At 42.6% G+C, this 20,156-nt stretch overlaps 1 protein-coding gene across 2 annotated transcripts in view; it reads right to left on the bottom strand.

The window, feature by feature from the left end:
- SOBP (sine oculis binding protein homolog) overlaps positions 1–20,156 on the bottom strand; it is a 112,279-nt gene that overhangs the window by 39,651 nt on the left and 52,472 nt on the right. The window contains exon 5 of one of the 2 annotated variants that reach the window (XM_056486582.1): positions 9,766–9,861. The exons of the other annotated variant lie outside the window; for it this stretch is intronic. Coding sequence (XP_056342557.1) covers positions 9,766–9,861 — 96 coding nt within the window. The remainder of the gene's footprint in view (positions 1–9,765; positions 9,862–20,156) is intronic. 2 annotated transcript variants of the gene reach the window in all.

The raw sequence follows: 20,156 nt of genomic DNA, 5'->3' as shown, positions 1-20,156 counted from the left end.
GATATCATGCCCTGTTTGACTTATGGAGCCATCAAAAGCTCACTTCCACAGAGCATTTTTGGACCCTTTAGTTGACTGAATCACCAATTTAGAATCTGTCAGACTCCATTATGCAGATTAAGAGTCTCTCCTTGTTTTCATTTGTTATGCATTAATAGGAAAGCACTGGTGCCTGTATCCTCTCACACAACCAAAGCCTTTCTGCCATTACATAGTAAATTTTGTTCTTTCTCGTATTCGGAAAAAAACCCAACACAACAGCAACATGGCTTAGTTGCTATGCAAAGACTTAAGAGCCACTGCATAGGGATCAGTTCCAGAGTTTGGTTTGATTTGAACAAAGACAGGCAAATTGTGGCTGGATGTGATCTGATAAGACCTTCCTGCTTGCCTATTTCTCTTGTCTACAGGTGTAGCATGTGCTCAGAACAAACCTGAGATCCCCACAACCCTTTACAATCCTGATCACATTTAATGCCTAGTACAGTTAAAATTCTGAGTACCAACAGACAGATTTATTATGAATGCTGGTAGAGATCTTTTTTTCTCTCTCATTGACTAGATGTGACTCAAAAAGTTAATGGTAATTGCTCTCATCTTCATTTAGCAACGAGAGAGAGAGAGAGAGAGAGAGAGAGAAATGGGAGCAATTTGCAGATATGAGAACAGGTCATTACAGGTGTGTTATATTAGTGTATTCATGAGCCCCCTGGGACAGCCATGCTGTGATATCCAATAACTTTTTTAATGTGTAATTACACACCATTGGACTATAATTGATTAATTGAAAAGAGAATGTAGGCAGATGCTAGGCCAAGGCTGCTGCTGCTTGTTAAATGAATATGTCCTAGCTTCTTTATAATAAGTTAAGTGAACTACTCAGAAGCAATTAAGTGAGAACTGAAATTCATTAGATTTTATGTAATTGTTGGTATTAACTCTATAATAAAATGCAGGATTTATATTTTGGGTTTTTCTTCCCATCCCAAAAGCAATATAATACATGTCACTGCTGAGATGTAAAAAAAAGTGTCTGCCACAGTGAGCTGTGAGATACGTGCTCCTAGCATTCAGATCTTCTTCAGATAACTGTGGCACTAATCCTCCTTCTTGGGATGTCTTTCCTGGAAGTTCTGCACAGTCCCACAGATTCCCAATGAGATGGGGTTGGACACTTAACATCCCAGAGCACCCCCAAACTTCCCTGCAGTCTACTTGAATGTTGGTCAAGCTCTTCCCAACTCTCCTTCCCTCTGGCTGGATCTTAACTGAGAAATAAAAAGAGTGCAGTCTCCTGATTTTCAAAACCCTGCTCTCTTACTGCTGTACATTGGCTCTACAAGGGACCAAAGCCTTCAAACCCTTTTCAATGGGGAAGACAACACATGCAGCGAGATGAGATGTAAGCCAACTGCACCATTACAAAGAGTCACACTCATTAATGCAGGCACCTGTTCAGACCTGATAAAACCTATCCTTAATAACACCTTGCATGACTAAGAGGTCAGAGGAGAAAAAGGGCCTGAGCCCCTGGCACCAAAGCCAGTTTTATACCTGACCCTGTGCTGCAGGTACAGTGGTGGTGGTGAGATATTTTGCAAGGGATAGTTCCCCCCAGGGCATCCCACAGGCCCTACAGAGTCATCTGCATCTCCTGCACAGACCCCAGGAAGAAAATAGCTTTGGGTGATGACTTGGGAAATTTTATCTCCAATTTATATGGAAGGAATTTTAATTTATCACACTTGACTTCCTTAGGAACAAGACATATCTTTATTTTTTAACATTCTATAAAAACTGTCTGAACTTTATTTCACAGAATCACAGAATGAGTTGGAAGAGCCCCACAAGGAACCAGTCCAGCTCAGGTCCTGCACAGGACCACTCCAGAAAACACAGAGAACCTTGTTCAAATAGTTCTTGAACTCTCTCAAGCTTGGTGCTGTGACCACTTCCCTGGGGAGCCTGTGCCAGTACCCAACCACTGTGCATTTTCATCTAGTAGTTTCTTAACTTTTTACATATTTAAATTTGTGGAAAAAAAAAAAAAAAACTGTGTAAATAAAAAGATTGTGGGGCACTTTTTTCAATATTAAAGAAAAATCAATTTTTCAGTGACAACATGTTTAATATGAAAATTATAACTGCAGTAAACAAATTAAATAAGGAAAGTAAAGAGTAAAACTAGAGTAATACAACACTGTATTGCAGTAAGGAGAAATAAAAGTTAGAGAAATTATTCAGAGGTCATCAGTAAGTGCAGATTTATTAATGAAAATTTTAATGCTTGTCCTGGGAAGGAAGATGACAGATTTGGAGCTGTAATGGGATTTTAAATATTTTCCTTCTTAACAAATGCATTTTGCTTCTCTTCCAAAATAATAATAAACAGTCATGTTAAAAATTAAAAAACATGCCTCCTTTTGAGGAAAGGTAGGCTTGTGCTCACAAAGTATCAAATGCAACATCCTAAAATTATGCTCCTCTATTGGGATAAAGGAAAATGCTTAATTAGAGGCACTGGGGTGAAGTTGCTTCCTATATGTAACTGGGTGCAATGGCAAAAGGGATATGACTCACTCTTGGCTCCAGGAGACCAAACTCACCCCATTCCCATTGCCCCCCTTCCCATGCTGCCCACCCCTCTCACTGTCACACCTTTCAGTCCATCTCTTTAGGGCCCTGAATCATCCTCCTTTATTCAAATAATCCTCCTTAATTTGGTTCACTGGATAGAAAACACTGGGATTATGTAGAGCTCCTGGTGGTACCAGCCCGCTTGAGGAGGAAGCCGCATCCCTGGCCATGGGGGAGATCTTTTCCTTTTATTCCTTTCCTTGCCTTCCTTCTTCCCATTCCTCCTGGTCCTGTGAATTTTATACCTTGTATTTTATATGTTGCTGGGAACTGGCAGAGCCTTGCCCTCCTTGACACTCTCAAGGTGACTGTGCTTCCCTGCCCACCTCTGCAGGAGGAGAGGGGAATCCCTCCCCTCCTCAGTGCTGCAGGTCGTGGTCACTCGCTAACCCTGGGTGTAAAACAAGTGAGGTTTGGGTCTTATACCCAGCAGAAACTCTGCTACCTCACACTTGCCAAGACAGGGCTTTGTTTTCTATTAGTTCCTACAACTGGTCTCTGATGTCAGCCTTCAGCTTAGATATTATTAATAAAGATCATGTTTTCTACACTGGAAATTTACCTGTTAGCTGGCCTACTGCAGTTTTTGGTCAGACAGGAGGGAGATGTCTCAAAGCATGTCTCATTCATCCTTTTTTTGTTTACAGAACATAAGGTGTCACTCAGAATCCACCTCAAGTAAACAGGAGGGATCCTATTGATTTCTCAGGGCTTTGGATCAGAGGTTGTGAAGTTAAGAAATAAAAGCTTAATGCTTTAGTAGCATGTCCAGCATGGTGGTAAAGGACAGGGGAAGGGGAGCAGAAGGCCTGAAAGACCAAGGAAATCTCTCAAGACCCCCTAGAAGGTCTCCTGCAGCGCAGAAAACCTCCCACGTCCAGTCCATGCTGTCATACTGTGAGGAATGGCTTCACTTCCATTGTGGCATAGAAAAACATATCATTAAAATGCAGTGCCAAGAAGGACACAGCCTGTGTGCCGGGCAAGACAGTGGCTGCATTTGTTCTAAGCCAGTAAATAGATCTGTGCAGCCAGGCACAGGGACTATCATTTCCTGGGACAGGGTGGCAGGGGGCTGGCAGGCTGCAGCTCTGTTAGTCCTGTGCTATCCCAGCGAGATGCCGACAGCAGCGCAGATACCGAGGCACCCACGCCCTGCGGTGCCTACCTGTGCTGGCAGGCAGCAGGCAGGCAGGGGCAGCTGGAGCTGGGTGTCAGGGCTCTCTCTCCCCAGGGCTGCAAATCCCCATGGACCCAGTGCTACCTGTTTTCAGGGCATTTTCACAGTGCTCCTGCACTTCAACATGCACATAAGCCGAGCACCACTTAGCCCTTCATTCAGCCTGCCGGCAATCAAGGACAAAAAAACATTTAGAATAATTTTTCCTGCTTTGTTGCCCTAACTTGAAAAGAAACGGAGTGCAAGGTTTTCAGTGGGGTTTTGGGGAGTTTCTTTTCAAAATATTCTGCCATTGCTCATGGACTTTAGTTTTTAAAAATGAAACACTACAGGCGATTAATCTACCATATGACCTAAGCGTCGCTGTTATTCCAGTCACAAGAAAGGTTGAATTTCATGTGGCCAAGATTACTGAGGTTTTAAGAGCATCAGTATCAATTCACTGCTACAATTGCTTTTCTCCTTATTTTTGTTCCAGGGCCATAACCACCACTCTGACAGCTCTCTGTGCGTGATCCAAAGTCCCTGACACCAGCAGTGGGCTCTCCAACGGCTGTCAGGGGTTTTGCACAGTCATCTGCTTGAATCACTGCATATGCCACAGGGCAACTGATGCACTAGTACCAGTTGCCCTCAGACTGTGATGGCAAATGGAGCAAGGAGCTGATGAAATCCATCAGAAAACCACCCAAAAACTGAACCAGCAGTGAGACAAACATCGACTGATGCTGAAACAGCATTTAAGGCTTGGTAGCTCTATGATCTGGAACTCCACAAGGTGTCATAGGTCTCTTCCCCCTCTCCCCTCCTGCCTCTCCCAGGTGGCAGAATGGCCTCCTGACCACAGGATTGTACCTGGCAGGCTGGATGTGACACCCCTCAGAGCTGCTGGCAGCACTCCTGCTCCAGCCTGCAGCCTCCAGCCCTGCACATCCCCAGTCTGTGCCAGAATGAAGGAAGTGCTCTCCCTCTCCCTCTGCTGCTTTGCACCCAAGATGGTGAAGGAAGAGCCAGGAAAAGCACAAGGGGAAGTGCACTCCTTCCTCTCTCTCCACTCTGCTAGGAATAAGGAGACAGCAGGGGAGACAAAGAGGGTGTAAAGGCAAGAGATGGAATGAGCAAAACTATTTCTCCCTAATTCAGTCCTTTTTTGAAGGCACTGTGATTTTAAGTGGACTGAGAAGTATTTTCTTCTACTGCTGAGGCACTAACAGGGAGTGGTTTTGTTTGACACTAGGGCATAGTAAACAGGTCAGGCACCTTAAAAAAAAATTAATTTGAGCCTCACTTTCTGAAACCAAAACTCTCATGGCCTTCAAAGGATACCCATATGCATATTTACATGTAACTCATCTACAACAACAAAACCTATAGGCCTCATCTGATCACAAATACTCTCAGTACTATTTAATGTCAGTCTAGTAGGTATGAAATCTTTCCCACATTCCAGGGCCATAATTCTGAAGTTAACCTGGCTGCACCCCCGCTGCCCTGTCTGGGTGCTCCACAGGTGCCATTTGTCCTGACTCTGCCTCCAGTGCTGGAACAGCAGAGCACAGTGACACGACTTCAAGCAAAGCATTAGCTGCAGCTCTGGCTCGCCACAGCTTTGCCACAGCCTCCCCAAAGGCTTTTTGCTCATAAGAGAACATTTTGCATTTCATGTTTCCACTGTAGATGTGTTTTCAGAGTTTTCTCTGCCTCTTTCTGTCAATGATTAAAGATAACTGGCCGTAGGTGAGTTTGCATTAAATCTAATAGCAAGCATGTTTTATTTTGAGTCTTTTACATAATAGCTCCCAAGCACCAGGACTTATAATTCATCTCATACTGCATTCACAAATTTATCCTCTCAGAGCAGAACTACTAGGAATAGACTTTTTGATTTTAAAGATGAAAAAATCATTATTCTACTGCAGGAAAAGCACAGATTCAACCAGGTGTAGGACTGGAAATGAATTTTTTTCAGGATATTTATGTTTTGTTTGGTTATTTGCTTGCTTTGCATATAATCCCGTAGCAGTGGGTGGTACTCACATCATCTCCATAAACAAATGATCTGGAAAGCAACCTGATGTTTAATTTCCTTAACCCATCAAACCCTCCTTACCTCATACAGCAGCATGCCAATCTGAAACCTTGACTCAATATTCTGAGCAAACGGGGGGAGGAAGGACGAACTGCTGGTTTTTCTTTCCCACTTTTGTTAAAAGGCAACCAAGCATGACTCTTCCTACCCTGACTAACCTGGGTTGGTGCCAGATGGATTTTTCCTTTCTCTAGGCAATGGCTCAGGAATTCCATCCGGCTAGAGCTGGGGTTGTGGGCTTCTTGCTGGCCTTTTCACTCCAGCCTCCCCTTTCTCGGCAGTTAATCCCATTTTTCTCCCCACATCCACTATTAGCTGGACTGTACTGTTTCTTGACAACCAGCTTACAGCAGGGACTAAATTCTGCCTTTTCCTTCTGGAAACAAAGAGATGTGCCTGAAAGAAAAGCTTCCAGCCACTCATGGAATAAGGAATTAAAATCCCGAGGCAGTGCCTATGGGAGAAGAATGGATGGCTGGCCAAGACAGCATGCTGACCTGGCTCTTTAAAAATAGATTTCTTTTATGTAGTTCCCGATATTTATCATGGATAGCTAAACTTTAGACAACATGATTCTCAAAAAATACAGTAGAGTCCACAAGAAAAATCTGATGTGCTCATTGATTAGAGCATCTTACCACTTTGGTTTTTGTGTCCAACAACAAATCCCAGGACACAACACATACGGATTTAGCTTGGGAAATGAGTACCCTGTTCTAATCCCATAACTGCAAAATGGCTTTCTATATTAACCAAAATATTTAATTGTCACTGCTTTTCTTAATGGACAGAACTACTGAACACATTTCAGGGGTTTCTCCTGCCTAATTTATACCCTTCTTCCTTCTATTTCCTATCAAACTTCTTACATTCAAAAAAGACAAAAAACAAACAGAAAACCTGAGTTGTACTTCATCAAATTATCTGCTATTGTGGTGTGTAAGCAATGAAGAAACATACAATTTTTCATACTCCATGTTATTTTTGCAATCCGTTATGTTACCATGCTTTAAAATCTCTCCAAGTGTTGAAGAGTTAAAGCTTGCTGTGTGTGCCTGTGACCTGGGATGTTAACATTCAGCCAGTGTAGCCTGGCTCCTGCGGGAGAGCCCTGGCATGCAGACCCAGCAGCAGCAACCCAGCCCTGGATCCTGGCTGGCAGCACGCTCCCAGCATGAGCATTTCCCAAACAGAGGAGCCTGCCCTTGCCGAAACAAACCTCACTGGAAAATGGCAGCTAAACCCTAAAGCAAAGAAAGCATTTTTGAGCTGAAGCCTCCAATTTCGCCTGACAGAGTATTACTCTATTTACTCTGAACTACCTTCTGAAAACTCCAAGGGTTCCCTCATTCTCAAAAGGATAAACAACTTTCAGTTTCTCTTTTATTTAAAAATCACATCTTTTCACTCAGCCAGCATCTGACTTGTGCTGTTAGATTCTGGGTAAGTTTTCACCATTGGGAAAATATTTTTTTAGAGGAGCAGCTGACCCCACTCCTTTCTTTCATGTTTGTTTTGTTGGGCTTTTTTTCTGTCTCTCAAGGAATACTGACTAGCCTGTAAGAGAAAGAAGGTTTCTTGATGGCCAGTTTCAGTGAAATTAGCCTTTGAAATCTGAGCACATTTTAATACAGCATTGTTTCCATAAAGTAAAATGTAGAAGGAATAACACTACCTCTCCGTGAAACATAGACTCTTCAACAAATAACACTAGTTCCCCCACCACCCACACCTAGGCTCAACATCATATTTTCACTGAAAGTTCCTAAAATACATCTTTAAAGATAGCAGAGATACATATTCATTATTTGCCTACTATTTTTTCCACATACAAATTGAGTACAGATTACATTCCTGCCAATTTTGTTTCCAATAGCATAGGAAAAATAAAACTATAACAAATTGCTTTTATTACTTCCTTAAACAAGAATTGAAACTTGTCCAAAAAAGCACATGAAAGACTAACTTTGATGACTTGAGCTTTTGCCAGACACAGTGGTGATACAATAAAGCAAAAAACTTAAATGCATATTAATAGAGGAATAAGCAACTGGGCATTAAAAGAATGCTTGATTTTAATAGCACAAAGTGGGTTAATTGGTTCATTAATGGCTTGCACTAAATAAAAAGCAGATTTTCAATGGAAATATTACATGACTCATATAATGTTGTCTCTATTACTAAGTTTCTCCAGCACCAAGAAGCCTTACTGACTTTGGGAGCATCTTGGTGTGCTGTGATGGCTTGTCAGGCCTGATTAGCAGCACAGTAATTAAACATGGCCTTGAAGAAAGAGCTTCATTTATTTGGCACAGGAATTAAGAGTACACCAGGGAACTGCTTTTTGTGTTAGTCTGGTTTCCTCTCGTTAGGATGTAACACTGCTATCCCTGAAACCACCAGGAACTTCGCAAAGGGTTTAAGAGGGACCAAGACCAGATCTCACAGCTCACCTTGCTTTTGGCTGGGGAGAATCATACTGGCAACAAACTGAACCTTCTAAGTGGCACCTGTGGCTGTAAAAAGCATTGCCTTTCCCTAGCCAAGGGTCAGCACACCTGTGGGGTAGGAGAGTGCAGGCCCTGTAGTGCAGGTGTGGCCAAGATGCTCTGCACTCTGGCCAGTGTGGGGAGCAGGGACTGGCCATCAGCCCCGGGCTGCTGCTTCCTGGTGTGGGCTCCTGGGGCCAGCTGACTGAACCTGGAGGGCAACTCCAGCACTGGGTAATCTGCTCATCAGTTCGACTTTCACTGCCTATTGCTCCTGGGGCACCAAGAGCAGCGCTTGGCCTTGAATCCGGGGGGGGCAGGCACGGGCTTTAATGCAGAAAAAACACAGCTTGCTCCTCCACTGCCACCCGCCTCTTCTCTGGTTACAGCCACAAAAAAAGAAATGTTGTTTCAAAGTAAAACCCCGTGTACTACTCTCCATAAACACTTCCATTTAGCCAAATGATACATTTTACTTAGGTACAGATGAGAAGAAAGGCGAATGCAAGGGAGAGATCTACCGAAGTATCTAAGCCTCCCTTCTCGAAAGCCATGCATGAATCTCTTCTAAAGGTATGACAATTCATCCTCTGTTTACTTTAGGCAAACAGAAAAACTCATGGTGGAGCACTCATTTTCGCAAGCTAATCAAGAACATTAGGTCCCAACAGATTCATTTAACAGAAATATAATAGGCATTCCTGCTTGCTTTTAATCTCGTCTAGCTGAAAATGCTAAAATGAACAGAGAATTAACCCTGCCTTGGAACAGAGATTCTTTCACAGCTGATATCATCTCTCTTATGGCTTGTAAACACTCCAGGCTCCCTGTATGTGCTTTCCTGGCTTTTGCTCTTTCCCCGCAGCAGAGGAGAGGAATGGAGAGGAGAGGGATGGAGAGGAAAGGAGAGGATGCTTTGGATTGCATGCAGCTATGAAGGGCAGGAATAGGCGAGCTCTGAAGGAAGGACTGCCTGTTAGCGGAACAAAATGCAGCGCCACCACCCAAAAACAAGCCAGAGCTGGAAGGTAGATGGGAGAGTGAGTTTGGGGTGCTTTGGGGGAAGGGGGGTGTTTTCCGTGCATCACCAGCCACTCCCTGCATGGCTCTCCCTGATTTACCAGTGCAAGACAAGGTAGTAAGACAAGACCATTCACGTGCTGACATCAAATATATGATATTTTTCAAGCAATTTGAGATCTTAAACTGTTCATGGATAGCAGAACTAGCATTAGAACGCTAAAACAGTTTAAAAAAAACCCTATCATATTTCATAATGTATGTCATAATGAACAAAAGCCTTTTAAAAAAAACGGTTTTCACTGTGCTAAAGTAACAATCTAGACTTGTTGTAAGTATGTTATTCTTACAAGTAGTTCGCAGTTATTCTTGAAGGCAAGTCTTGGAGTTTCCTTAGCATAGTGCTGCTGGGGAAAATTTTCAGCATGTCCATCTTCATCTCTAGCCTGAAGGGAAATATAATGGCCTATTTAGGGACTTACAAATAATGGAAGGAAAAAAATAGCTAAAAGCATAACAGCTCAGATCATTAAAACAGACGGGAATCCCAAAATACAACATTATTAAAAAGTTTCTTTAAATAGTCAGTACACCTTTTAGATACGAGAACTTGGGATGCCGTTTTCTTACATAGCTTAGATTGAACATGCAAATCCATTGTGGAGTAATAATTAAAACAACAAAAGACAAAACCAAAATGAAATATTTGAGCTGGAAACTGAGTAACTCAGGGTTTCAATTTACTCCATTGCATTTTTCAGGATTACATTACATATGTACTCGTTTAAACTTTTTGACATGCTTCAGCAATCCCTAGATAATGTACTTGTATTTTCAGTTTAACAGTAAGGCCAAAAAAAAAATCATACTCATAATTTACACGTAATACTGTTACAAATAAATGGATTCCCCCTCCATGTTTAAGTGAAGCTTTGAAAGGAGCAATCATCTAGTGAGAACAATGATCCTTCAGTCAAATGCGGTCAAAATATTTAATGACAAAGATGCATTAAAAGTTACTGGTTATTTGTGACTACACTGTTAATTAAGAAAGCTGAAGTTTAAATGGAGACATTACCAGAGCCCATTAGCAATCCTGCTTTCATATAGTATTTTTCCCTTCTCATCTTGAGCGCTTTCTGCTTTTGAGTTAAAGCAAAAGGGAGAAGCAGGTGAAAGGAGGAGTGTCAGCAATACGCTCATTACACTGTTCATTTGAGTGACACTTGCACTCCGTTCCGCTCCATCTCATCTGATTCCTGACTGTTCACTCTCTCCCTCTCACAGCCTCCCAAAATTCACAGCTGAGCTGTCTCCCTCACATATGGCTTGCATATAATTATGCACATTCCATTTTACACTGCATTAAAATGATGAGCTCCTGGCTCCCTGCCAGCCTATTTAAATCAGCCCCTGCCCGAAGAAGCCGTGGAGAGGAGGAGGGCAGAGCAGGGTGACCGGATCGGGGCGAGGGCTGCGGGCAGGAGCGGCGGGGTGAGGAGCAGGCAGCCCCGCTGCCCGTCCCTCCTGCTGCCCCAAGGGTGCTCCTGGGCCAGGTGGCCAGGGATGCCCAGGTGCCACCTGGGTGCCCGTGGCAGCGCTGGCACATTGTCACCCCTCGCGCAGCCAGAGCTGCTGTCGTCGCGTGTCAGCGCCCGGCACCCAGCTCTTCAGCGCTGGCATTTATGAAAGATATTTACACCTTGCAGGCTCTGCGACTTGTTTGTCTTCAAACAGGCTGCTGCCTCTCCCCGAGGAGACGGGCTGGGAAAGGGGAGACGTGGGCTAACAGCACTGCCGATTTTTAGGAAAACATGCAGGGTCTGCACCTGAAAGCCCCCTGTTTGACTGGGGCCTCTGCTTGTCAGCCATGGGGCGTGAACACAGTTTGCACAACAGAAAATGCCATTTTTAACAGAGCAAAATCTGCCCAAAGGTGTATTTTGGGAAGTACCTAACATTGATGATTATTACAAGAACTGGGAAGTAGGAAAAAGGTTCATTCTGTATGTTTTTTAGCAGTTTATAGGTATTTTCTCTCAATGCCCTCAATAGCTGTGGAGTAAAAAAATATTTAAAATTTTGCTTTAAAACCGCAAGAAAGAGGATTCCTGAACTTTGGAACTCACTTCTGTATTAACAAAGGTTTAAATGCATTCTAATTATTAGCTTGAAACTGAAACCTCTCTTACACAATAAATCTACCTCCATGCTGCAGAGAATACAAAGTTCAAATCTGACCAGGTTTTCTAAAAAAAAACACCTCAAAATTCTCATTCTGAAAACAAACATTGTCCTTTCCTTTCCTCCTTGAAGGAATATGGGCAACCCACTGAAGCTCTCTCAGGTCATCTAGAAGACAATCAGGGGATGAATGCCCTAAAAATGCCTTGCACAAATAGAAACAGACTTGTCAGCTCAGGAAAACAGATGCCAAGGGATGCTTAGTGATGAACAGCTAGGGACATACTGGTGGGGCACAGGTGTTGTGTGGGGCTCTGGGTGCTGATGGTGCCCCCCCAGAACCCTGAAATTTTATCTTGGCACCATGCAATGCATTGTGCATGTGACGGCTGGCACATTGTAACCTGCCAGTGACCCTCTGGAGCGTTATCTTGGTGCACGCACACACCTTGTAAAATGAAATGGATATCAGGGTGTTTGGAGTGCATCTGTCAAAATACAGAGACAAACCCCACTGATTTTGACCTGCTTACCAAAATTGTCAGTTACACCAAGGTTATTCAACATGCTTCTGCTCCTACTGATCCAAACCTTGCTTTATTTAATTTTGGATGTCACTAAAATTTCCTAGTCTCAAAATCTGTTTAGCTACATACTGCCATAATTTACTCAGGCAGCAAAAATATACCTAATTTAGCTAGTTGGTTTCCATTGTAAAAAACAGCTATTCTGAGCAGTCAGGACTAATTTTCCAGTATCTTCACATTAATTCATTACTACCATCTTCCAACTGTAAATAATTTGCAGAAGGTAACACTCTTACAACGTTCATCACTGTTCTAAACATATTAAAAATCTGGCTCAGAATCCATCTTGCAGTGGCAATATTGTGATGCATCTGTGCCTACACTGACCCACTCTCAATCACTGCTGCACACCTCGTGATTGCCTCAGTTCCCCAGCACCTCACTCACAGCAAGCTGGCATCTACAGCTTTGCCATCAGGCCTGGCTGCCATAGGATGCTATTGCTCAAAAGAAAACAACTGCAAAAAAAGAAAAAAACCCAGCCAAATCTGTGATTGCTCTGATTTTTTAAAAATGCTTTAATACTGCTAAAATCATTATAGGAAGGCTCTCATCAAAAAATGCAAATACTAACTGCTAGATGTGATTAATTGCATACATGTAATATATGGGACAATTGCTCTCATGGCACATTTTGTTCCAGGACAAAAAAGGCATCAGCTCATGTTCTGAGACCTGGAACCATGCTAGTTTTATCAGAGCAAAACTGCTGTAACTTCGGGGTGGCAGTGCCTCTCCTGGGATTCAGTGAATCTCCTAATTCAATACCCTGTACTGGCAGACAACCGCTCCCGTCAGCTGCATGGGATCCCAGAGGGAGAGCAGCCCCTTGCAGCCCCTGGGGACACCAGGCTGCACACCTGACAAGAGCAGTGGCACACACTGCCAGAGTAGAGCACACTGCCCAAGGAGCAGTGCTGGTGAAGATGATCTAGTGAGAAAACTGCAGTTGACTTGGTGGAGGTGGCTTGGCTGTAAGGTCAGTCTGATGATAGGTTGTGTGGGCAATCACGGTCTTTAATTGCAGGTTAGATATCAGGAAGCCCTTCTTAATGACAGGTACAGCAAAGCACTGGAGCAGATTGCCTAAGGAGACTGTCAAAGCCCCATCACTGGAGTTTTTTAAGAGCAGATTAGGCAAACATCTGCCAGGATTGACACGCATGGAGTAGTTCCTGATGTGGGGAAGCTGGACAGATGACAGCACCTCCTTTCCTAGGTCCCTTTTTTTCCTCTGCTTTCTATTGCTGAGCTTTGAAAGAAAATAGTGGGAGGCTAAGGAAAAAAAAGTAAAAAAAAAAGAAAAACAAAAAAACAGAAAACAGGATCTGAAAGGATCTCTCTGAAAATAGCACAGCATTTGATGTTCAGATATATGTGTACTCATTAATAAGTGCATGATGACAACTATCTTTGGCAATAGAAACTGTGCTATTTGTTCATAAGCCAGCCAGCCTATATTGGTGAAAGATGCCAATACAGTTTGGAAACAGACTATATATTCAGTCAAGATTCCTTTTTTTAACACAACAGAGGAAGAACAATCTACAGCAGAATTTCCTCCTCTCCAAAGAGCATGGATATTTGTTTCTCCTTATTCTCAGAGAAAAATTATCTTGATCCAGACAGGATTTCTTAGCTTCAATGTAAGTCTTTTTATGCAGCTTTAGCCTTGGGAGAGGAAATCTGTGCTTACATTTTAATATTAAGGGCAGGATCTTATGATAGTGTAAGTCACAAGGCAGGTTGAACCAAATAATTTATTAAGATGCAACTTGTTAATGCAAAGCTTCCACTAAAATGGGACAATGCATTTGCAAGAAAATCCTACTGCTTAGTCCACAGAACTCTAATGCCACTTTACCAGAAGCACCTAACATTAAGAGCAACAGTCACTTGAGTAAGGCAGAGTGACAGAATATTAGTCTGCTTACTCGGGATAAAATTGCCACCTAATTTCCATAAATGTCCTTTGAAAGAGATGAAACATGGGAATGTTACCCCCAGATATGTTAAAGGCATTAGCTGAATGTCTCTGGTAGGACAGAGAATAAGCTGCAAGGAGCTGAATGGCATTGCTATAGAAGTGCAGATAATTGCATGGAGGCTCCTGTCCCATGGCAATGAACAGAGGAAATTCACATCACCCTTAATACTATTGTCTCCAGAGGCTGGCTGCAGATGGGAACTGAAAGCTCTGTTTCCGTTTCCACCACAAAGGTTATCTCTCCTTTCACTGAAACTCGAAGGAAGTCCTCAGGGAGACCCTAATCCTTGAAATTCTAGTTCCTGTGCATTTCTGTTGTCCCAGATAATCAATTATCATGCTCTCTACACTCACTGTACCAGCAATAGTAAAAATAGTGCTAAACTTCCACCTGCTGGGTATGTTTTTCCCAGAAATATGAACATGCTTGCTGTGGGCTGGATGGTGGGGGAGCCCAACATCAGGGTCCTGGGTGGAGGTGCTGTGCTGGGAATGGAACAGGGCCAGGGAAGACAGTCCAGAGAGGATGTTCCCCAGTTCACTTACTATGCAGTACAGGAATGAGCAAGCCCTCAGCTCAGAGAAAGTCTTCCCTCAGGAAAAGCCCCCACTAATGTTTGATGAGAGGTTTTCTCTTCACAAGGGTTTCAAGATTTTCCTGAATCATAGAGTGATGGAATAAGTGGTATTTACTTGCTTGTTGCCTCTCTCAGCTGTACTCTATTCACTAATCTCTACAGTTGTAATACTACACCACTCCAAACCTCTAAAATCGTCTCAAGGTTTTTTAAAAACTCCCAGGTATTTTGAAAGCATGTCTAAACGAGGTTTCATAAAATCTCCCAAGACTCAGAGCAGTGCAAAGAAAGGACCTAAAGGCTGGTGGTTTACCAAGTTGATATCATTTACATCCCACAAAAATTGAGGTTCTCCCTTTAGCTTGACTTCCAGTGACCAGTACAGGTTAGAGGTGACCACCCTACCCAACATTTTCCAGCCTGGGGTCTCTTTACCAGCAGTGATTCTCTGCACACTTGGTGGTGGTCTGTGGAGAGCTTGCAGGTCACGTGCTACTAAGTCCCCTTGTTTCCAGCTGCTAAAATGCATTTAAAGACAGCTAAAAATACATTAAATACTTTCCTAATGTTATTTTTCCATGTAAGCAACTGCTGTAGTCACCACAGGAATGTTATTTGATCGCCAAGGGGAGGGGAAGTGGTCTGCGAGACAATCTGTCTACTGGAGGTGATCTACAAAGTTAAAACAAAATTGGGAATATGCCCTCTTGAAACTTCTTTATTAAGTAGGCAAAGGAAAACCAGAAGGGCTTTTGCTGACTTGTTGCCTCCTCTTCTCTCCCCAGACATACGCCACATGAACACCAACTCACACACGCACATCTTTACTTAAGTTAGGGACTGAGACCTAGATTATGCTGGTAGAAGGCACCAGTGGATAGAAACCAGCAGAACAACATCACCAGGACAAGCCAAACCTTGGGTCTGGGTGTGCAGCTCTTCCTAGGTCCTGAGAAGAGGGCATACTGCAAGGAGACAGGTTTTGTTGCCATTTTGTTGCCTGGGGTCTCTGCATAGACTTCCTTGAAATCTCTCCCTGGTACTCAGCTGCTCCTGGTTCCTCAACATTACAATACAGACTCCACTGTGGAGTTCCTTTCCCAGAGGGAAGTCACACAGCCCCCAAGAAGGAACAAAGATGTCCCTGCAAAGTCCCTAAGCAGAGCCTGAGGTTCAATCCCCTGCAGGTATCCTCAGCAAGACAAGGGTCCCTGTTGTTGTCACAGCTCTTGCCCACAGCTGCTCTTGCTCTTACATGTCCAGTACAGATAGTGATGAATCTAGACCCAAACTCCAACCTTTGTTCAAATTTTAGTTGCCATTTCAAAAGCAAATACAAAACCTGAATGCAAAACCACTAATGGCAGACTGGATTAGAAAAACATCTCGACTCCTCATGTTTAGGAGAAGGTTTGGTGTGGAAGCAACTTCAGGAGCCAGCGATCTGGCCAGTGTGATTAAGCCCTTAGAAAATATCTAATTCTGAATATCCTGCACACTTCTCCACTGTGCTGACAGACAAAATACTCCCTGACTTCAAAAATAAATAGTCATCAGGTCAAACCTGCTATTCTAACCAAACCCAGCCCACACCACCTCATCATCCCTTTCTGAGCACATGTAAAATCTCCTGACAAACAGGCAGTTTTGCTGAGAAAAGCCAACCCAAAAAAAAATGCATTACAACAAAGAAGGAGAAGGTGCCAAACTGTGGAATGATAGGGCAGTGTTTCAGAAATTATCCTTGTCAAAGCAACAGAGGACTGTCACGTTCATTTTCTTGCATAACTGAAGCACACTAAAAAATCCAAACAAATGTGCCTGCAAATCTGAAAAACAGTTATTTAAGGATCTTTTCTTCTTTTTTTCTAATTTTTTTTAAAATGCTTTTCTTCCACAGGCTATGGCTCTGAATGGTCCAGCTTTATGTATTAAATTTTTCACTCAGGATTTCATGGTATAAAATTCTCCACAGTTTATGTTTAAAATGAAAGCTGCAAACTCTATTATAATGTAAGGAATACTATAAGTGGATCAAAAGGAAATATTAATAACAGTACTACTCTAGTGCCTGCTAAAGTAATAACTTCCATCCTACTGCACTTAAAACTTACACCAAAAAATTGATTTAGCTTTCTGGATTCTATAAAACTTTTCCTCCCCTTCCCCCAGTTTTGTTTCATATACTTGGTAGAAGAACCCTGATTTCCTCCTGGACTTCTCATCCTTCCAGGCAAAATCAGGATTTTCTTTTTATACTATATATTTCTTTATATAGTTTGCAATGCTGTACATTTATGGCCCTTCCTACCAGGGTCATAAAATACCTAGAAAAAACTGGTGATCATTTCCAGCCTCCCAGTACATCCAAATAGAGCAACTGAATTAAAAATAGCAGTGTCTACTGCCCTGGATCACTTCCCTAAGTTTTGTAGGAAGAGGAGTCGAAGGTTTGAGATGTTAAGTGACCACAATAAGCCAAGGTGGTCCAGCCTCAATCCAGTTGCTCAAAAGGGAACTGCCTAATGCTCTCAAGTGAAAACTCTGCATGGACCTCACAGTCCCACTTCATTCCAGACTTACAGACTGCTCCTTTCTCTATCAGCCAACACCTGGGCAGTTTCTGCAGCATTCCCGCCCTCCACAGGACTGCGTCACCCTCTCCCTGACAGTCCCCTGATGTGTGAGAAGTGTTCAGGTGGCTGCCTCAAAAGCCAATTTTTCAAACTGCACAAACCTTTAACCATACCATAAATTTTTTATAACCACTTCCAAATTGTGAAAGGATAAATATAATAAGAAACACATAACGTTGAAACAATTTGAAATAAACTTTGTTTATTGCCCCTTTGAACATTTTTTCAACAAGTCACTGCTGTGTGAGATCTTCATAAACGTGAGCCTATCCTGCTAATCTCCCTCCTGATTCACGACAGGCCTGTTCCAGAGACACTAATGGACCATGTCTGACAGTTATTGCAACATATTCAATACCCAGCCTAAAATACGGCCAGGAAAGAAATGAAAACATACTACAGACTTGCCAGTAGCTTCCATTTTCCTAATGGGTAGCTCACACCAGCACAGTCAATAAGCTTTCCCTCTCTGTTCACATTCCCTGATTATTATCATTTTTGAGATAAAATCAATTTCCAAAGTATTCTGTGTGTTTCACTGTCAGGTAGCTCAAGTATTCCTTGTCACTGCTGCCATTTCTACAAGGTGTCCAGGTGACAGATTTGGGCACAGGACAAGCACACATTTCCAATGAGCCTGCCAGAGAAGCAGGGAGACAAAACACAACACCAAGGAAGAAAAAAATCAAACAAAGAAAAATAACCCAAAAAAACACCAGAAAAAAAATTATGTCAGTAAGGGTTACCTAAGGCTTACAGACCAAGCAGACAGCTGTCCCTAGTGAATTTGTTTCAATGCATTTGTGTATTTCCAGCTTTTGCATTGTAAATACCAGAGCAACAATGCGGATTTTCTCTGATTGCAGTGTCACATATATGATTAATCATCTTGACTCAGAGCATATTTTTTTAAAGCAATTGCAGGCTGGTTTAATGAACTCCTCTCCCACTGGCTTTTATAGACTAGTCATGATCAACATACCATTAAGATAAACCTGGTGCCCCACCCCTCCCCCCTCTGACAGCTTGCCTTCTTTGCCTCACAACAGTCAATATCCAATTAAGAGGCAATGGATTTGATCGATACAGAAGGTAACAATAAGACTTAAACAGCTGGTAAATTCTACATGTACTCTTTTTCTTCGATTCCCATGTTCATGGTATATAAATGGTCCTGAGCTTTGAGTAAATGCACAGAAGGAAAAACAATGGCCAGGTCTGGCTGGTAAAGCTTTCCCCCAAATGGGCTTGATGTGTTTGCAAGCTACAGCACAGCCATAAATGCTTGTCTGGGGCCACTGCAAGACAGGCAGGATCCTACTCTCTCTATTTTTTGAGGTCTTTTAAAGGGTGAAAATAGAAATCTCTTCCTGGTCTGGTTACAAGCCACATGTCACTTGGGTCATTCACACATGAAAATGGAGGGGCTGTAATATTATTAAAGCAATCATTTATGAGCTGGGCCAAGGAATGACTGGTCTGGAGAGAGGGGAAAACCCAGCAGGAATGGAATGTAGGCAGGAGAACAGGCAAGAAGAGGGTGAAAAGAAACGAGGGGAAGGTTTGGTACAAATGACATGTTCTACAGCCTTAATATCATCCCCCAGTCTTTCTGCCAATGATGAATGGCTGCAATAAAAGGTGGGATACAAGCACATACAAGCAGGAAAAAAGCAAAACCTGCCTGGTGGTGAGGACCATTCATTTTAATTCCCAGCAGCCCAGGTAGAGGTCAGGGAGTGAGGTCACAATATCACCACTGCCTTTGGGTCTAACAACAAGTAGAGTATTTCTTCCATATCTCCTGCCACCTTTTTTTTTGAGGCTTTTATTCAAAGTTTTACTTTCAAAGATGTTTCATGGAGTACTAGGCTGATATAGTCCAAATGAGGTACCCCTCCTTCTCCAGGACTCCCACTCTATTTTAAATAAGAAGTCATGACCATGTGGGATGCCATGCTCTCACTGACAAATGGACCTAATCCAAACACCTCTGAGCTTGCTCCCAACAGTGGCAGAAAGTTATTCCTAAATCACAGTGGCATGCCTGTGTTCTCTACTGCCCACTGTAACCCTCTGTCATTTGGAGAGATTCCAATAACATATATCATGTCTAAAACCAGGGAACCGTCTGTTCAAACTCATAAGAAAGCTCAGAGCACACAGATCTTTTCAGGCAATGGGAGGCAACAGACAATAATTTATCTTCCAAACTTGCCTTGGGATTTGAGAAGTCCAATTCTGAGTTCTCCTTTCTGTCACAGTAAGATTAAATGTACTGAAAAACACCTCTGTCCTGCCAGCTCCCTTCACTACCATCTTCCACAGGGAGCAGTTGCAAGTAGATCTTTGGCCAGGTTTCTGAATCTAAAGTAATCCACTTCTAAGTGTTTCCAGCAGTTTACTTTAGGCCCCAAGTTTTATCAGACTACACCTGTTTTTCAACTCTGTGCATTGCTATTACAGAAAAAAAACTCCAAAATTATACTACTTTAACTCTTAAAGATAGACTTAAAAAATGGGGATCCTTCCATTTGAAATAGGAACAGAAAGAAACATATTTTTCTTTTTTCTGCATTCACTCAAATGGCTCTGCCCCTGACTCACCTGGCCCCTTACCACACAGCAAAAGTCTGCATGCTTTGCCATGTAATCCTACAATCCTGATTTTGATGGTTGGACTTGATTAATTTGGCAGTTGGACTTGATGACATTAAGGGTCTTTTCCAACCTTAATCATTCTGTGATTCTCTTCTCAACTTCTCACTC

The sequence above is a fragment of the Oenanthe melanoleuca genome, chromosome 3 (genome assembly GCF_029582105.1).
Source record: "Oenanthe melanoleuca isolate GR-GAL-2019-014 chromosome 3, OMel1.0, whole genome shotgun sequence".
Taxonomy (NCBI): domain Eukaryota; kingdom Metazoa; phylum Chordata; class Aves; order Passeriformes; family Muscicapidae; genus Oenanthe; species Oenanthe melanoleuca.
Note: the sequence above shows the minus strand (reverse complement) of the source record. Positions and strands in the feature narration are given on the sequence as shown.